General features: G+C 31.2%; 1 protein-coding gene across 2 annotated transcripts; it reads left to right on the plus strand.

Moving 5' to 3' along the window:
* The first annotated feature begins 132 nt into the window (after window positions 1-132).
* Window positions 133-21,391, plus strand: LOC139485094 (uncharacterized). 2 transcript variants are annotated; one of them, XM_071269211.1, is made up of 4 exons: window positions 165-353; window positions 17,202-17,432; window positions 18,791-19,021; window positions 20,011-21,391. In XM_071269211.1, exons 1-4 carry the CDS (start codon window positions 221-223, stop codon window positions 20,334-20,336), a joined length of 921 nt encoding a protein of 306 aa, XP_071125312.1. In that variant the 5' UTR covers window positions 165-220; the 3' UTR covers window positions 20,337-21,391. The 2 variants fall into 2 exon arrangements, with proteins under 2 accessions (XP_071125314.1, XP_071125312.1); XM_071269213.1 differs by lacking the exon at window positions 17,202-17,432 and having other exon boundaries at window positions 133-353.
* The last annotated feature ends 499 nt before the right edge of the window (window positions 21,392-21,890 follow it).

Genomic DNA, 21,890 nt, shown 5'->3' on the forward strand with positions numbered 1-21,890 from the left:
AATTATAATCAGGAAACATAAAACAATTTCTATATCTATTTCTGTCTAATAGCATTGAATAAACGCTTTAATTTGAGAAGACGGTTATTTGAATGAAAACTATTTTTGTTCTAAGGGAAATCCCAGCAATGTTGTCGACACCTAGCGGAAAGGTTTATTTTATTAGCATTTAATCATGTGACTTGATAAGAAATGATCTCTTGAACAGTGGTGTGCAGAGATGGGGCTTTACTTTGTTTTAATTTTGTCAGTATTTACTTTATGCAATGTGTATGCAGAAAATTATTTAGGACCTACGGATGAATCAATTAAAAATAAAATTAGGAGGGGCGACTTAGAAGAAGGATTCTTGGGTAAGTTTTCTTTTACTAATAGTAATTTTTGTAAGAGGCGTATTTCACACTTTGTTATAATATCTGGATATCTTATTCTATTTATTAATACAGCAGCGGACTTTGTATTGTAAAATTTTTCAAACATTTATCTTTCATTAACAATTTGACAGTTTTTATGTCAATTGGATATATGTCTTTAACATATATATCTGTTTAATTAACAAAAATAATGCAACACAATTTTTTCCATATAAATTAATTGTTAAAAAAATAAGAAAAGCAAGATTATGTGAATCTGATATGCCAATTGGAAATGATGGAATTCTGTCACAAAAGAAATGAATATACTCGACGTATTATGTCTATACATGTATATATATATATATATGATATAGTTTTTTTTGCGCTGATGTGGCGTAAAGCAATCATCAATCAACCAATATATCTATGTTGAAAAAGACGAAGTATTCATTTGGAAGTTGAGGAGAAAAAAGAAATTCAATATTGGAACTGAGTTACCAAATAAACTCGGTTTCTACAAGGACCCATTTCATTTCGACACCGACCTATTTATTAGTTTAATAGTTTAATCAGTTATGTAAAATGTCCGTTGTCGATGTCCCGGACGTCCAAGATTTTATACACCAAGAAAGGAGAAGGTTCACGAAGGGTTAAAATTGGCCCTAAATTTATGATGTTTTTTTAAATCGGGCCAAAAAGTTACAAATTTCACATAGAAATACTTCTGAAAATACTACTAAGACAAAAAATATATTTTTATGACACCTTCCTTTGAAATTTATGAAGTTTTGACCCCTTGTATAAACGTTATTCGTATTTTAAAGTAAATTTTGGTATTTTTTCCCCATAATTTTGTTTGTTTTTGGCATAATTAACCTTGGCCTCCATCTACGATCCAAAAAGTTTTTATATGGATGAATTCTGTATTAAAATTGAAATCTTTTTTCCGCCAGCACTTAACGTATATATATACATGCTATCTTAATTTCAGTATAGTATTCATTTTTTTCTGAAATACTATATATATATATAATGATTTCCTAATCCAAAGATACATCACCTTTGGCAGCAATTGACAAACTCATTCTAAATTTCTTTACCTTTTTAACGTTTTTTTTTTACATTTTTATATTTTCTTATTTGAGTATCACTGATAAGCCTTTTGTAGACGAAACGTGAGTCTGGCATACAAAATGTCAAGCCTAGTATCTATGATGAGTGTATTTGCATAACCTTCTTTTCGCTACAAAAAAAAACTATATTAAAAGAGTCTGATGTTTTCCCATCGTTTCAATTGACTGTGAATGTTTGGATTAAATTAATTTAAAAGTGGTCGACGATTTACTGTAACAAGTGCTGCTGGGCACCAAAAGAGCATATCATAAACATAACAAAACAAACTGTACCATTTTGTGTCGGTAGCCGATGAAACTGAAATCGTTGTAAGATAACACTTCATAGATTATACATCAGATATTGTCAATGAATTCACTTTGCTTAGTTTAGTCTCTTTTTTTAGATACATAATCAGTTGGTGACTAAACATGCCGCTTTAAATTCTTAATTTGCTTCGTCACTTAAAATTTTACAAATTTACAAGAAAATCTAGCTTAATGGTAATATTTGGACAAAAATCACATGTTATTTCAGATAGAACGTAATTTGCACTTAAAACATTTGGATAGCAGATACAAAGTATTTCATTAGCCAATGTGAATTCTACGGACCAAAGGGAATTAACAAAGCAAGATAAAGTATTTCATTAGCAAATGTGAATTCTACGGACCCAAGGTGATTAACAAAGCAAAAGCTAACAAAAATTGTGACCAAATTTCAACTTCATAGGATATGATAGGAAAATTACAAACGTATTAACATGTACACGAATAGAAAAGGCCACACCAAATTTAAGTACTTTCAGATTGGCCCACCTCTTGATGTCAGATATTTTCAACAGTCGTGCATGCATAATAAATGCTTTCCGGTTGATTCGTAAATGTTAAGCAATTTTGCACTTAACAAGTTGAAATAAGTTGAAAATAAGTCAGATATATATAATGAAACTTCCCTCCTCCACTCCTATTATGATTAAGTCATCTTGTTATTATAAACAACTATAGTGCAAATCCTCTTATAGATATAAAACTTAGAAGATTTGATATGATTGCAAAAAGTAAAGACAAACGAATTACGGCCAAACCTATAGACAGATTACGACGGAACCCCCCCCCCCCCCCCCCATTATGACAAAATGTAGAGAGAAAAAACAACAGACTTTTTAAACCGTAATGAAGAATGAAGTAAATATACAAATTGCATTATAAATAGATATTTTCTGGTTTTAGGATAAGTTTTGTTGACAAAATAATTTTTATTTTTTTGTTGTTATCGCTCTAAACATGAATGTAATTATAAATTTCAAAATCCTTGCCACAAACAATATTCAATTTGAAGCATCTATCTTTGAAGTATGAGAAATTATTGTTTACGAGTTTTTCTTTTCATAATATGCCACACAAGCGATCTACTTGTGGTGGTTTTGGGTGTAATGCGTTATGTACAAAGGAGGGTCACATGTTATATAGTGCATTATAATATTAAAACCCATAAAGAACACCATTTCAAAAAATTGTATACAAAGAAGCATATTAATAAAGATTTTAACGCTAATTGGATCAACTCGTATTTTTCTTAAATGCGTTTCATTACATAACATACAACGTGAGGTTATCAATTTAACGAAGAAAGCCATTCTCATTTCAGTCCACCTAACTATTTAGCTTTAATGGAAGACACATAAAACAGAAATAAACACAGAACTTCTCCAAAATTGTGTAATTATGTAAACCTAAGCAAAACTGCAGTATATACACATGTGTGCGTACATGATGAACTAGCTCAATCACAATCGTAATGTCTCTTACAAGTACAGATATCGAATCCGAGATAAGCTACATGTAAAGTCAACATATGGTCACAAATCTTTGTTTACATCTATATTATCAATTTAAAATTAACACAATTATGAAACTTGACATTTGAAATAGTTTTCGCAGATGTGGAAATCGGGTGTACTACCATATATTAATATAACTTGTTTTAGCCAAATTGCTTAGTGAAAAGGATTGTTATTAATGAACTGTTAAAGTTTACAAAAGTCATAGAAAGGGCCAATTTCGAGTTAAGATGGATTTTAATATAAATGAAAATATTTAAATGTTGAAGCAGCAAATGCTGCGTACACGCCTGTCCTAATCCCTTTTTATTATTTTACCTCGTTGATCGGTTGCCCTCATACATTTTTGTAATAGAAAGCTACTTATTGTTTTATAGTACGTATACATGTATACTTTATCCATGTATGATATAGGAACTTCTGGAAACGCAGCACTTGAGACCATTTCATAATTATTGTTACAAGCTAGTGAAATGGCAAGGTGTGATAAGAATCGGTTATCTCTTCAAGTTTCACAAATTTTTCAAATATGGCGAAAAACCGATGGTACACAAACTGGTCCATTCTGTTGAAAAATAGCGGATTTTTGCTAGTTTCTGTTTTCTGTGACTTCGACCGTTTGTAGAGATGCCAATAACAAGTACTAAAAAAATCACACCCGTTTTGTAAAATTGACATATATCTTTAGACGATAAAATACGGTCAAATATTTTTTTTCTGTACCACACAATTTTTTCTATATATGTACCAGACTCGAAGTTGTCCTTGTCCTTTCCCATTGATATCAGATGAAGTGAACACCTTGTGCGGAACGATTGGAATCACCATCTGGTAGGTAGGTACCTGTCGTCGATATGCTATCTGCTATCAAAAACATGCCTTTAATTATGACATCCTTTATTCAATAGGAAAGATGAATCTTTTTGTACTTATCAATTAACAAAGGGTTCGCCCTCAGTGAACCACAATAAGTGTTAACCTGTTGGCGGTACGAATTTCTCTTATATTTATGGGTTAAACATCGCAGGGATCGATAGATCCTCGGACTTGTGAGCCTTTGAATGATATATATAACCTTTCAGTTGTTCCCACCTTAAGCTAAACAAGTATGATTTTGCGAAAAAAGGTAATGATGTATCGAATAACAGTTTATAACATTTAAAGGTGATCAAAATTTACACGGTATACATTGCAGACTGTCACCATTGAAGATTTGTATTTATCTATTGACGGAGCGAGGCCGAGTTCTCAGCAGACACCGTTAACTAAGTACGAGTATGTGTCTGTTACTGTAAAATACTGGTGTAAAAGAGGAACTTTAATAATTTTTGTACAAGCAAAAGGTGCAAAATATTCACTTAACTTCTGTTTACATGTGGTATTGAATATTTTGTTTACTCACACTATGTTTTGTTTAATGTTTCCTTTAATCTTAGCATGAAAGACAAAGTCACGAATAACTTAAAGGACTAGATATTTACAACGGTATAATACCGTGGTTCGCTCCAATTTTTATACATGTAAATAGATATTACATTTTAAATTGAATTAGGAGAGGAAATCAAATATAAATTTAAACAGTATTTGAGACATGTCGAATTACATATTTGTTGATAATGACAAAGCAAAATGAAAATCGAACTTTTATTTTGCCAAGGTAGGAGATTTCAATCAAAACAGAGATAACTTATCAAACATAATCTCATTTGTTTTACGACCTACTGACAAACTGACGAGGAACAAGATCGAACTTACATAATGTTTTACGACCTACTGACAAACTGACGAGGAACAAGATCGAACTTACATAATGTTTTACGACCTACTGACAAATTGACGAGGAACAAGATCGAACTTACATTATGTTTTACGACCTACTGACAAACTGACGAGGAACACGATTGAACTTACATAATGTTTTACGACCTACTGACAAACTGACGAGGAACAAGATCGAACTTACATAATGTTTTACGACCTACTGACAAACTGACGAGGAACACGATTGAACTTACATAATGTTTTACGACCTACTGACAAACTGACGAGGAACAAGATCGAACTTACATAATGTTTTACGACCTACTGACAAACTGACGAGGAACACGATTGAACTTACATAATGTTTTACGACCTACTGACAAACTGACGAGGAACACGATTGAACTTACATAATGTTTTACGACCTACTGACAAACTGACGAGGAACACGATTGAACTTACATAATGTTTTACGACCTACTGACAAACTGACGAGGAACAAGATCGAACTTACATAATGTTTTACGACCTACTGACAAACTGACGAGGAACAAGATCGAACTTACATAATAGAATAGAATATTGGATATGGGGAATCTTACCATTACACAGAATGAGTAAACGCTCAGCAAAAACAGAAAAAAAACAAAAATCTGTGTTGTTATTGCTTATCTTCATCTCAAGATGACAATGAGAGTTTCAACACATAGCAAAAACTCTACCCTCACTTCAAGTTTAAAACGGTCCTTAGCACAGGTTTGAGCAAAGTTCTTTGCAAACTGACGTCACATATGCTCTTTTCGTCGAAGAATTCAAAAAAGGAATAGACATATATGGAATACTACTTTTTTCGGGAGGTTTCAGCTCTTTGAAGGCTTTTCGTTACCATAAAAGAGTAAAATACCCCCAAAAAAAACTCAGAGGAAAATTCTAAACGGAAATTCCGTAATCAAATAGCAAAATCAAAGTAAACTTGTTTGTATAGTCAATATTTACCCATTTGATCGGTTTTGCAAATTCATCTGCATATTATTAGGCCATTTAAGGTGGCTACATATCATTGCTTACGATAAGACGAAGAAAGATATTGCAGATGAAGAATCGAAAATAATATAAGTTCACAATACACACCACACTAGGCTAATGATTGAGGGACATGCACATAAGCTTAATGTTTGTGAAATGTGGTGCTCCGAAAGTGTAAACTTCTGCTTCATTATTGACACCCGCCAGCTTGTGAAATGGTAAAATCTGGTGATGAATTGCATTCGGTAATGTAAAAGAAAGGACAGGACTTTGGCAACGACAAATGGAGCATATCTATATTCACCAATGACACATATATCATATAACAGCCAACTATAATTGAACGGTTTATCAGCGAAATATACATTGTCCCAGTTTACACAGTATAGATCGTTTTATATGAATTATCTGTTTAAATTATTCACACAGCTAGTTAATGAAATATGAAAATATAGACAGACGAACCTTATTTTATACAATTTCTAATATGAATTATCAATTTAAAGTGAACTTTGTAATTTTTCGAGATATGATATCTAAGTTAGTAGGTATTTGAAATTATTACTAGTATATCAATCAACAAAAAATAGTGTAATCAAAATACAACTAATTTTTAATCTTCTCATGAATTCTTGAACATTTTCTTATACAACATATTGACGAGGCAAATACAGGAAAGAGCTTCAAACGTACAAACTTTATGAAATGTTATTTCCATTTTTAGCTCTGTGTTAATACTGCTGTTGGAGGTCTGCAGCTCTATACTTAGAGCTTCTGTACTGAAATGACGTTTACAATGAATATCTATTCCATGTCATTTTCAGAAATGAATAAGGAACATAGGTTCGAACCCCCTTAGACCAGGTTGATAAATTTGACTTTATTTTTTACTGTCACTTCTGGTTTTAAAGGTCTTTGTGTATTCAAAAATATGTTTACATCAGAACACTTTCAAAAGTTAAGGTGACCTTTTTTTTTTTATAACAACCGTTTGCTTTGTACATTACTCTTTCTTTTCAGTATTGCATCGTCAACATACTCAAGACGTAATTTATTTTGACTTAACTGTCTTCATCATCCTGTTCTTAGGTTTTAATACTTAAGAGGGGGTCCATGGAAAAACCAGGCAGTGGATGGCACATGACATATTTTGTTTTCAAAATTTTTTCATTTATTTCATATCACAAATTCATTCTTTCTCAAAGTTAAATTTTGTTTTTTTTTATTAACTGCAACAAATAAAGAGAAAAAAAATACATAGAAAGCACTGAAAATTCATTGAAAAGGGGAGATAACTCTTCATTTTGTACAAAATTTTGTTGCATTGTTAGTGAACTTTAAAATCATTTTCTGAGCCATCCACTGTTGATTAAAAAATATCTTTGACATATATATCCTTTGTATGATATAAACATTGCATCGGAACCAAAAATTCAGTAGGAAAAAAATTATGTTGTGCCACCCATATCATAGGATTTGCTTGATATTTACTTGGACAGCCTCTTAAACACTCAGAGACTGTAACCATGACATGAGCAAATCATATAGTTTTATAAGACAAAAAATGCTTTACAATATTTTTTACTGAATTTGCCATAACCCAGCTGTAAAGTCAAGTATGAAAAAAACAAGATCATTAAATAGAAATGATTTAGTAATTTAACACAATTGTAACGTATGGGTGTGAACCGACTGAGACTGTTACACTATCAAAATTGTAAATGTAAACCAAAATATTTAAATTAAACTTCCAGCCAAAAACATTGATGTTCTAGAAATTTTAAAGAAGAGGGAGAAATGTATCTACCAAATGCGTAATACATTCAAATGTAAGAGAAAACAGTTTTTTGGAGATATTATCCTGCTAAAAATCTTTTTTTTTTATTATGTCCATTTTCAACTGTTATATTGTAACTCGAAAAAGACTGATTCTCATAACAATTAAAGGATGATTAGACGGAGTTCTATAAACATATGGGAAGATTAAAACTAACCAAATACATCACTGCATTTAAAGAACCAGGCTTATAAATTGGTACGCCAGATGCTCTTTGATACGCAACAATTTAAACTATAATCTGAAAAGTAATGTGATTCCAATATCGGAACACATTCAAACAACAAACATGTAAAGAAAAGGATATTTATATAAATTGATATCGATAGAAGGTTGAAAACACACATTTTCAAATCTATACACCCTTAAATTTAAATTACATAACTTAAATCATATTTATCGAATACAGATCAATCCGTACCTACTCGTTCAATTGCTACAATTATATCTCTATATCATGTTGATTAAAACTAGCAACCAAACAGTGATTTGAACTTAATATCAGCAAATTCATTTATTTCACTGTTACAAAGATGTAGCTTGATTTTCTTTTGATAAGTTAGAATGACACAAATCTGAAATTATTTGACATATTTTACATTATAATGAGAACAGACCTAAATCTGATTTTGAGAAACATAGACATAGTACTTTAAATGAAGAATGTTTACGGACAAAAAGTATATAGATTCACAGTTTATAGAACCGAACAAACGAATAACAGACTATCAGAGGAGGATAAACTGTCATACCAGCAATTAGAAACCCTAACCTGTCATCTGCATGAATAATGTTCAAATCTATGGATATGTAGCCATCGTTTGCAGCGGCGACGATGTAATATTATTGTGAAGCAATTTAAAGATTTGCCATAGATTGTGAAACACACAAATCTGCCATAGATTTGATTTGTTTGACGTTTGTAACTGTCACATTTGCCAAAGATTAGGAATCTGCCATAGATTTGGAACCCGCCATAGATTTGAGTCCTACACAATGTAACATAATCGCTTTATGATATAAGACCGTTAAATGTTCTCATCTTGGTTTATTTTTGGTGAAATTGATTTTAAAATGTAATTCATAATCATAAACCCAGATGTGCAAAATATTTGGTCTTGTCAACCTGTTTTCAATGTAGAGCTGTCTTGCAGTAAGCAGTGGTTCATGAACAAACGAAAACTCTGATGGGAAATATTTCAGACATATTAAAATGATAATTGTCTATAGCTGGGATAATGTAATGACTCTTAAATCATTTAAAAGCAACAGTGTATTGACATTAAAAGTATTAGAGTATTATTGGGTTGCATTTAAATGGATAATTAATTCTTCATGACAAATCTATAGAAATTGACAGCATTTAACGAAGCTCTTTATAAACAATGCTCCGAGGAATCCATGTCTGTATAGAATAAACTCATCATAGATACCAGGATTACAATTATGTACACCAAACGCGCGCTTAGTAAATAAAAGACGCTTAGTGATGCTCGAATCAACTTAAGAGATAATGCAGGCCAAATATATATCTAAATATAGTGGTACGAGGTTTAGTGACATTGGAGAACCAAAATTCCGAAATGTTATGTCAGCTAAGGTAATCTAGTTCAGGGATAGAAAACAAAAGTCTGTCGAAAAATTCAACAAAAATAGGCTCTAGACGTACGAGATCTTTTATAGCTTACTATTCGGTATGGGTTTTGCTAATTCTCAAAACGTTCGCTGACCTGTAATTATTCACATTTCTGTTTGGTCATTCAATAAAAGTTGTCTCATTGGCAATCATACCGCATAAATTTATGTTTATTTTTTAATCATAGTAATAACAGATGGAACATTTCTGGTTTATTTGGTTTCAATAAATATAGTAGTTTTGAAACATAGGACCTGTTGGTCTCCTGTATTGAAATTTGTGTATGCTTTCTTTTCATTTAACGTTATACGTGAAAAGAAAAGCAAAGTAGTTTTATTACCCCAGTGTTTTTTTAACATAAGATTATTGTTGAAAATCGGACCAACGCTCATTTGGTCCTTTTGTTAACCAGTGCAAAACAAAAATGAATGTTGAAATTTGATGGGATTGAATGCAACCAAATTTGTATGCACATGCATATGATATTGTTAAGTGTATGAACAATATTGGAAATTACTCTTCAGCTTTGTTCTTTATTTGATGTCTTAACTTTATCCATCAATTTAAGTGACACGGATGAGGTTTTTGTAGATAAAACGCGAGTCTGGCGAAGAAATTTACAAGTTGTTGTGTAATTTATTGTTTAGCTAAATAAAGGCAACAATAGTATACCACTGTTCGAAATTCATAAATCGATTGAGAAAAATACTAAAACTGAGGGAAACACATCAAATATAAGACGAGAACTACGACACAACAGAAACGCAACATTAAAATGTAACATACAAAAACGAACTATAATATAACATATTCATACTCTATTAGTTGTATGTAAACTAAAGTTTATTTGTATTCTACCGCGTACATCCAAACTTTTTGCACAGTGTAAATTAGCTTGGATTTTAAACGAAATGTAAAACCGAGCGACTGCTCATCATACTTGATACCCACAAATCAATATGCATGCTCTGTGATGATCGCCTAAAAATTGGCAATTAAATTTTAATGAATTGTCTATAAATTAGTATGGATAAAATTAAATTAAAAAACATGTGTAATCATCTTTCTATCTATGTGCACTAACGTTATGGGGGTAATAAGTTTATTGAATTAAATTTTTCTCAATTCATTATCCTAATACGAAATATGTTAGATTTAATTAAAATTGTATGTTTTTTTTTGTTAATTCCATATCAATCATTAAAATACCATCTTGAACCGTCTCATATAGGTAAAGTCCATAGCTATCTGGGAGATGTTTATTTGAACATTTTTTGATATCCCTTATTGGATTTATTGTCAATCATTCAACAAAGAACGATTTTAATTTGTTTACACATCAAGTGAATAAAATAAAACCACCTCCATATTAGTCCAAAATAATTAGCCAAGATTAAGATACAATACTTGATACTCAAATTGAATTGTCATTAAATGATCCCAATTCACATTCAACTAAAATTACTTTATTTTTGTGCAAATAAGCTGCAATAATTTATAGTGCATAGGTTCTCGTGTAACGTCATTAAAAGATCTATTGGAACTTAATAGCAAACTGAATGCAGACCTACATCTAGTTTTTATTTCGGTAGAAAGAATCCCCCTCCTAAGTAGATATTTTCTAATTATCACAGTTTCTTGAAGCTAATTGAAAAGGATAGACACGGGTTTGTCAACACTGAGAACATTTAAAGTTAATACACTGAATTATAATCATTTTGTAGTACAATAGTAAGTTATTATTCATTAAATGTGGGCGGTATTTATATGATATCGTCGTTTGTAATGGCACGGTGGTCACACAGATACTCGGCGCTTCGTGTATTGACAAGGAAAGGTTAATTGGTCTGTTATTTCTACATATTATAAAACTTTGTAGAATGTCTTTTTGGTTTATATATAACCTACTGTGTAATATTAAATTTTACAGATTTACTAAAACAATAACATTGCTTTATTCTGCGATGCTGTATCATTGGCGAATCAAGGGGGGGGGGGGGGTCCGGGGGGGAACCCCCTTTTTTGAACGATCAATGCATTTGAATGGGGATATGTGGTTGGAACACATACCCCCCTTTTGTCCTAGGTTGGGAACCCCCCATTTTAAAATGGCTGAATCCGCCTCTGTGTATTATAAACAATATTTTTTTATAGTAATAATGTATTCCATTGACCACTGAAAAGTCATCGCGAATGTGACACACAAGTATTAGTTACGCAATTTATATAGAAATGATCATTCATTGATAAAAAAAACTGTTGTATCTACATAAAAAATCTGTTTAAATTCATTAATAAACGCGGAAATGATTGCACATTGTGTTGGAGTCAATGAACAATGCCGATATATCTCAATTAGGACAATGTTAATTATTTTTTAATAATTGCAATTGACATTTTTTCATATTGATATTTTCACGTGACCTTGGGTATACATTTCAAGAAGACGATAGTGCGAGAGGGTGCAAGGAACCAAAAGGACGGGACCAATTATTCAGTAGAACTAACGTCCTAAACAAAGGTTTAAAAAGTCAGAATAATCTGTCAGAGACGAGTGATTTTTAAACTGATATGTAAACACTGTTTAAAAGTTTTCAGTTCAGTAGAATGAATATTTGTAAAAATATATCGAAAGACAAGTGCTTTATTTGTTTTGTCATGCACCTGTAAAATTTTTGATTAAACAATTAAATATATACACTTACGAGCTAAAATATCCTAAACTCGTCACTATATATCTTCTAAATATTGAGGATACAATTATATTTTTGGAGTAAGAAGCGATGGTATAACTAACCCTTATAAATTCTGAGTAGAAATACCAATCGACAAATATGTGCATCATACTTTTCAAATGATATCCAGAAATGCTTCAATTGAATCATATTATGGAAGCATTTCAAACTGTTTGCTCATAGCACGTGAAAATAATGTTTAGAACAAGGTATACATATAAAAAAGAGCTGAAATGATTTTGAGGATATTTCGTTGACCATACAAAATACACTTTATATGTGGTGATACACGATGTTGATGAAACAACAGCTACGTACATGGATTGTATACTGCTTTGTATGGGGTCTCAAATGCATTAAAAAAATATCATAATAAATGCTTTCAATGACAAATCTTCAAATTAAAAGTGTTATCTAAGTTAAAATATTACTCTAGTGAAATGTACGAAATAAATTAAGTATATAATATTAATATTCATTGAATCAGTATTTTAAATATAATATTTTTCTTCATATTTAATATTAGAAAGGAATGCTATTAGATTATATTGGTAGAAATTGAAATGTAAATTTGACAATAACCTAGGTAGGTAGGTCTCACATTACCAGATGGTTGAGATAACGTTAGCCAATACACCAGTCGGGTTGAGTAGTGACATCGCTGCGTATTTGCAAAACGTTTTATCACATTCTACCTTCAAGAAATACCGTAAATTACCTTAGTTGTTCAAATTTGATTAATCTATCAACAAAATATTTCTGAAAGTGTTGTAAATAATGGTATATCTGATGCATGGTTAATGTCTTGGTTCTACATTGAACCAATAACAGTATTTTTGAAAACTAATACCTGATATGTCGATTTGATGGATTAATTAACAACCTTTTCCATTGAATAAACGATTCCGTATTCATTCCATTTGTCTCTTAAATTAATAAATTACAAAGATAAAGCGTTCTCTATAATGACGACATTTGCCTAAAAAATGTCATGTCTAAAACACACGCAGATAAGGAGATATATTAGATACTAGCTCTAATATAAAATCTATATACAAAAAAATCCGTGTGCGCTTAAAACAGTCATAGTAATTTATTTACATGCAGCTGTCTTAAGCCATTTGCCCCACTTTCTTTTGTTTTCTTCTTTTGTTTAAAAACATTATTTGAATAAGATTATTTTTTTTTATTTCAAAAGATTTTCTTTTCATTCCAAATGATAAGCGCCAAAATGTGGTGAAAAAGTACACATTGAACATTGGTTGTATATACACATTATTTGAAATATGGAAAAATGATTTAACAAATCGAACAACCCCGTTGTAAGGACACGTTCACAAAGTTTGAAGATTCTGAAACTAAGTATTTCATTGGTTGAAGGGTCAGCATAGCTATTAAATTTGTAGTATTTAATTAGTTTTATCTGGAAGGTGAAAACTTTTTATTTCCTATTGGTGACAAACAAGTCAGGAATATGACAGTTATTAGCCATTTATTTGGTGAGTTTAGGCGTTTGATTTCGCTATTTCATTAGAGACTTTCCATCTTTGAATTTTCCTCTGCGTTCGGTATTTTTGTAGTTTTTACTTTTTATACAAGGTATTATTAATTAGTTATCAAAGGTACCAGGATTATAATTTAATATGCCAGACGCGCGTTTCTTCTGCATAAGACTCATCAGTGATGCTCAGATCAAAATAGTTATGAGGCCAAATAAGTACAAAATTAAAGAGCATGGAGGAACCAAAATTCCAAAAATTTGTGCCAAATATGGCTAAGGTAATCTACTCCTGAGATAAGAACATCCTTTGTTTTTAGAAAAATTCATAAACGTCACGGAATCACCAATCACATCTATGGACCTGTCATTAAAGAGTTAATGATTGTGTGTGTGGTTTGTTTTTTACTTACTACTAATAATGATATTGGTTGGTAAACGGATCCAAAGAGCTGAAATTTTACCACAAGAATCAACCAGTCTATTTATCATGACAACTGACAGATTGGTTTCTAAGAAGATGTAATTTCAAACGTTTTCTTTTATAAACATCAATTATTCATTAGGTTTTAATTTTTATGAGGATAACTTTATAGCAAAACATGAAATACATGAAATAAATATGCATATATTTTGTCATTGCACAAAGTCATGCTTTTCTCAAACTGCTAATGACGACCTTATACTTAATTCGTAGAAGGCAAACTCACTTGAGAGAACCTGGTTTATATGTTAGCGGAAATGAGGGTTTTAAACTTGCTTTGATTAGTACCTGTTTTGTGTCTATTCGATACTTGTTGAGTGTAAACGAGGGACGAAAGATACCAGACGGACAGTCAAACTCATAAATCGAAAATAATCTGACAACGCCAAGGCTAAATATAAAAAGGACAAACAGACAAACAATAGTACACATAACATGACACAACATATAAAACTAAAGAATAAAGAACACGAACCCCACCAAAAACTAGGGGTGATCTCAGGTGCTCCGGAAGAGTAAGCAAATCCTGCTCCAATTGTGGCACCCGTCGTGTTGCTTATGAGATAACAATCCGGTAAATAGTCTAATTCGGTAGGTTACATTCATGAAAGGGTAGGGGGTTGTAGTTACGAAGTAAGGAACATATCCGATATCATTTGTGAAGCGGTTATTCCATAACAGTCAACCAACTTGTGATGGCGTCCGTAAAATTTACGAAGAGATGATTTCAACTTCACCATTTGGAACTCTTGATTTAATAGCTTCCTTGTGAGCAACAACCCTCTATTACGAAAATCATGATAGGAAATACAAGCACGGGAATATCGTATCAATTTGGAGATATATACACCGTATGCATGTGCTGCTGGAATGTTGCTACTTAGAAATGGAAAGTTCACAATTGGAAAACTGAAATCATCTCTTTTTTTCGTAATGTTTTGTTTTTAATCGACACTCATTGTCAATTTCTAGATGTAAGTCAAGATATAAGACCGACTTAACTGTATCGGTTGTATCCTTTATCTCTAGTTTAATGGGATAGACGCGTTCGACATAGTCACCAAATTTTTAATTATTTAGTGAAAGAACATGATCTATATAGCGGAAGGTAGAGTTAAAGGATATTGCTAACTTCTTATCTTTCTTCCTAAGAAGTTCCTGTATGAAGGTATAGCGCCTCATAATAATAAAGGAACAAGTCGGCAAGAAGAGGGGCACAATTCATTCCCATTGGAATGCCGACAGTCTGTTGAAAAACACGTCCTCCAGACGTAACAAATATGTTGTCAATCAAGAAATCAAACATCTTGATAATGTCTGTTTCAGAGAATTTTTAGTTTGAATCAGAGTGATCCTTTACAAAGTAGGATTTATCCCTGTAAGTAGCAATCTGATGAGTCGAACCTTTATAAAATTAAAGACATTCAGACGTGGTATAGGCCCAAGCCTGGAACCTGAAATTTGGTGGTTTTCGTTTGTGTTCATATTTCACCACATACGGAGTAGGTTTGAAGACAATCGAAGATATGTAAAGTCCAAGCCAGGAACCTGTAATCCAGTCGGTTTCTGTGGAAATTAATTTTTATGCTCATTCTGTGTTATATAGTTTAAATTAGACGTTGAGTTTTTTCTTTTAAATAATTATATATTTTGTTATAGCCGGACTTTTTATAGCTTACTACACGATTTGTGTTTGCTTGGTTATGTATAAGTGTTCACAAAGTATGCCTTTTTTTATTTATGTATTTTCGTCTTATTTGCAATCATACCATATATATTAATACTTTTAAACATTTAACATTCGAAGTATTTGTCCTGCATGGAATGGAAGAAAAAAGATTGCCTTCCATAAACCGATTACAGGAATATAAACAATGGAAATCGAACATAGCCCAAAGTATTAATGTAATTTACATACAAGTATGATTGTTTAGATACAGGTCGGATGTCGATAATCCTACAAGAAAATTGGTAGAATTTTTGTTAAACATTTCTTACATGGGTAATGATACACTTTTACTGTTTTTAAATGACTTTGTTTTGAACGTTTACGGTAGCAGAACACACACGACTGTTATTTATTATGTGAGACAGTCTTTTGTATCATAGATAAATAAATACCATGTTAAAGAAAATCAAATTTAAATGAAGCAATAAATAAACTGCGGTTTTGTTTGATACGTTCATTCATGTAAATGAAAGTCTCCTTTTTCCAGCTATTAATTTGTTCTAAAAGGCAAAGCAGGTCATTAACGAGCTGTTTAAATGATTTATGGCTAGAATATATTAGATATTGCTACCCTGATAGTTTTATGCTTATGCAAATTTGATTAAACGTATATTTTTTCTGAGTAAGTTACCTCATATATATGATTGTAGCAGTTTCGCATTTCTTCAATTTATAAAGAGTTAATTAAAGCTATATCTTTTACGAGCATCAGGATGAAGGCTATAAGAATTTCAAGTGCTACATAATACCTCGTAATGACGAGTTTATCGCTAATGTCATGTGACACGTCTTTCTTCAAATTTGTGATTTGTGCCCAGCCTCACATCAACGGAATGAAGTTCGGACTGTTAAACTTAACGACTATGAATTGCAATCATGAGAACTTTTCTTTGTCAACTTGTCATAACAACGTACAATTTTTTTTTTAATTTCAATCTTTAAAATCATAAACACTAGATAAACATGATAAAATATGAGTCAGGTCAATGTTAATATAAAACCTTGATATGTTTTTAAATAATATATCGTTCATCATTGATGACCTCTAAAAGATTTGAACGAGAAGAAAAACATTAAAAAGCAATTGTGATACTCTTATCAAGACTTGATCTAATGTCTATTAAAACCAAACAAGTTCCTTTACTTATAATTATAAGAGAAATACTGTTATATTTTTTTTCAGAGGACTCCTACGTTAAATGTAAGTGGCCAACACCGCCTGTTCATGGATATATTGTAGGCCCAGTGTCTGTAGACACTGGATCTATAATTCATATAGCATGTAACTACAGTTATCACTTGATTGGTGCTGACACAATGCAATGTCAGGCTGTGCCAAATCCTTTTACACATATGGCGTTATGGTTTCACCAAGTTGGAGACATGTCTTATAGCGATCAACCAAAGTGCATAAGTAAATCAATTCAGATTATTGGTGTGGGGGCTTATATGATTTCATTAAGATGGAAACATGTATTATAGCGATCAACCAAAGTTTATATTTTAAGTAAATTAATTCAGAATATTGGTAATAGGGCTTGCATGTGAATTGTGATGGTTAATGTATTCCAGGCTGCATGAAATAGAGCATGTATAAAGCGCAAAAGAAATATATTAAGTTTTCTTTTCTTTAAATGTAAATGCCAATGATTGTATATAATATTTTTACTCTTTATGTTAATTAATGCCAAAATGGCAATAGTTTGCGTTACTATTTTTTTAGGAAGTGGTTATGCGCAGTTTATGTGTTCCTTTTATCTGAAAGCTTTTACAGTTACTTATTTGTACCTTTAAGGTAGATTCATGTTATTCCACCATCTTGGATTGTACAATCGCTGTACAACATCGGTCTAGTAATTTGCCCAAATCTGCCAATTTGGAGACAGATTTGAAATTTAATGGTTAGACAATTTATTCATATTAACAAATCTTGGTGATTTATTGTATTATTCAAAATATTAAAACAAATATCAAAGTTGTGTGTTTATGTTATATTTTTTATAAGACATTTAAGGGGATATAACTCTTTTATTTTAAAAAATCATACTGGACTGATAGGGAAATTTTTTATGTTTACCTGTAGCAAGAAAACCAATTCGGTAACCCCATTTTGTCTTTTTATTTTCTTAAAACATAGTATAAAACCTATCTTCTCACAATTTATTTCAAAATTATGTGTCCTACAATTTTTTTTTATGCACACAAAAAAGGTTTTTTCATGAACAATATAACCAAATTTCGACAATTTTCAACCACTCATAGCTTGGAAAATAGCACGGTGACCCATACTTTTTATTATAGTTAAGGATAAATAGTAAAATCTTCATTTTGGCAAAGTATAAGAAAATTTTATCTAAAAAAATATATACCTCTGATCTACCTTAACACATTTAATATATCGATTTGGTAAAGATATTTTTGTTAGTGTGTGTGTCAGTTTACAGCATTCCATGCATGTTTGAGAACAGCTAGCTATCTCATATTGGTTTTATGTTGTATTCTATTGGTTTTACTTTATGTTATTTTTTTAATCAAATGATCATGAATTATACTCTGATATAGTTTTGAGTAAATAAATATCTACAACTGAAAAGAACATTGGTTGTCTGAAGTACAACTTTATAAAGATTACATTCTCACGTTTTCATTTTCAAGAGTTTTCATAGTGGTATATAATGTATCTAAATTGAACTAGGGTAAAACAGAAATAATGCATGAAATTCTTATTGTAATTATGGTATTCATAACAAGAATTTGTTTATGTATTTTCAGAAGAAATAGATCCTACACCACCAAACAAGAGGAACAATGATTACGAGGAAATAAAAAATCAATTGATTAAACCAGGTCGTAGCATACGGCCTTCGAATGAAATACCTGGTAAATCTGTCCGGGTTCCAAAACAAAATGTTCCAGAGTCTGCTAAATCTATGGAGGATCTAGCACCCGAGGTATCTTCACCACCACCTTTGTCATCCCAAGGAAGAGCTAAGCGAGAATCAGGTGAGTTAAAAATTATAAAGTATTGGTAGTAAGGCGGTGATTTGACAGTTGTACATATCTTGAAGTAGATGCACATATCAGTCTTATAAACAAAAACTAACCGAAAAATACCAGAGGGACAGTCAAATTCATAGCTCAAAAAATAAACTGACAACACCATGGCTATAAAAGAAAAAGACAAACAGACAAATAATAGAACACAATACACTACATAGAAAACTAGACTAATCAATACGAAGGGTAGAAAGATCCTGTTGAAGATATGGCACCCGTTGTGTTGCTCATATTATTACAAACATCAAACATTATTAAAAATATCAAAAGTACTAAGGTGTTTTTGTCCATAGATTTACGAGTTTTGAACAGCGGTATACTACTGTTGCCTTTATTTAATAGAAAAATTAAAAGACTTTAACATAACTCGTTTATATTTCACTAAACACAGACATATGACGTACCTGCTTAATAGAAAACAAAATAAATAGTATGTATGTACAGCATTATTGTCAAACTCAATACCTAGATTCTTCCTTAAATGCATCTTTAATAAAACATAAGTAACATCGTTTTTCGTCTTTTTTTGACATGCACTGAAATTTAGTGTCCAGACACTGTCCTTGACATTTATTAACCGAAAAGAGATACTGATAGTTTTTGATTCATAGAATATATAGAAACATATATGCAGTGTGTTACAATTCAAGGTATCCCTGGACTAACGTCAGCTATATTTAGTTAAAATCTAGTTGATCGAGTATTTCATGGCTGTAGACACAGTGGAGGTACAAAAGCATGGGTTCAATTTCCACAGAACGGAGAACTATGTCGGAAATACATTTTACAATTTCAAATTAATGTCTTGTCGCCATTAAGATACATTTCTTATAAAAATTAAACATTATTGCTTTAATACACAGTCCTTGCCTTTAGTTTTTCCTCATATCATGAACAATATTTGTGATCTATTTCGTTTAACTTTTATTTGTTAGATGATCAGATTCTTGTCGAGTTCGAAGAAGAAAAAGAATACGAAGAAATGATGGAGAGAGAAGACGAAAACGATGAAAACAATTCTGAAAATGAACTGTTAGATGGAGTAAATGAGAAACCCGAACCAAACTGTAATGAACCGAGAAGCCCTGGACCGTGTCGTGCATCAATCCACAGATACTTCTTCAACAAACAATCTAAAAATTGTGAATTTTTTATATATGGAGGTTGTCATGGTAACGGAAACAATTTTGCGACAAAAGTAGACTGCGAAGATCTTTGCAAATCTTATGAAAAAGACGACAGTACGTCGAATTCCACATAACTATTTCAAATGTTTTATTGAATTTATTCGGTGAAATGGGTTCATCATTCCATTGACAAAAGACAAAATTTGAGTGAATTTAGTTTAGTGGTAACATTGAAATCCGCTAGTGCTATGATGATTATCTGCATTTAATGTTACCTGTATGAAAACAGAACTATGCAATGTATGAGACATAAAATGAAGAAAAATAGACTTCAGTCTGTTTTTAAGCTCAATTATAGTTCAGATAAGACAATTATTCAAACTAAAAACAATGTGGACTATTGTCCAGTAATTTTCCTCTTGCCATTCATATTTAAATATAAGTCAAAATAACAAATCAATTAGATTTGATTTGATAATGAACATGTATTTTAGAATATATGTAATCAAACTTTTACAAAGTATTTATATAGTCAAACACAAATATTTACTATTTAATTATTTTTTTGTAGAAATGTAATGCATGGTGCTCAATTGATGACGTCAAACTTGGTTATACACACTTTTAATTGTATTTTTTTCATCATTTTTATCAGGCCAGTTTTCAATCGATATAGACCGTTGTACCCTTTATACCAAGGGCCAGAGTCTGCATTTAAAGGGAGATATATAACGTAGTTTTTTCTCTAAGGAATTAATGACTTAAATACTACTTGTTTAGATAGGTTTTAAGTCATATTTTCAGATCAGCATGAATTAAAGTACTTTTGATATAATACATTTATTATTTTCCTGAATGACACATTTAATGTCACATTGATGTTCAGCTATGCTCATATATATTGAAACAATTTGTTTCTACTTAATCAAGAAATTATTATCTGTACGACACATATACAGACGCAGAGACATACAAATATACAACACACTTAAAAAAGGGTTAGACAATAACAAAAAAATGTATTTAAGATTTAGGAATGTACATGTTGCAGTGTACTATTATTTTACCAGATATATTGATGTTAAAAAAATATTGTGATTATTCTGTTGTCTGTTACTGATTTTATCAAAAATAATTGTTGTTATTGTTATGACTTGTGTCGTTGAAATGAAATATTTCTAAATAATTATCTGTTGTTTCTTAATTTTGCCGACTGAATTTAACTCGAATACTGCATTCACTGTTACTTGATATAAAACCAAATTACAATGACAACCGAGTCTCGAAATTGTTAATATTTGAACCAACGATTTGCAGCTTTCTTACGTGTTTAAAAGTATTAGATTGTAAATCAATACTGTTTCTGTAAACTTAATTTACTTGAAAATCGCTAAGACCATGTTGCTTAATTCGATATTTCATTTTTGGATTAAACAACTCCTTGACAAAACTATTTTTCTTTTAACATACCAACCAGACCTACGATTGGTATTTCGCATCAACTGTATCATATTCTTGTTATCGTAGAAAACGTACAAAATGCATTTCAAATGGTTTTTAAAATAGAGTCTTTCTTATTAATTATGTTGTTTAGTGTGTATTAGTGAAGTATATAAAGTTATATTTTTTCTTGTTTTTGCATAGTGTGTTTTTGAAGCAAAATACTAATATTTATTAAGACCATTTTG

Source organism: Mytilus edulis, chromosome 8, assembly GCF_963676685.1.
Source record: "Mytilus edulis chromosome 8, xbMytEdul2.2, whole genome shotgun sequence".
NCBI lineage: Eukaryota > Metazoa > Mollusca > Bivalvia > Mytilida > Mytilidae > Mytilus > Mytilus edulis.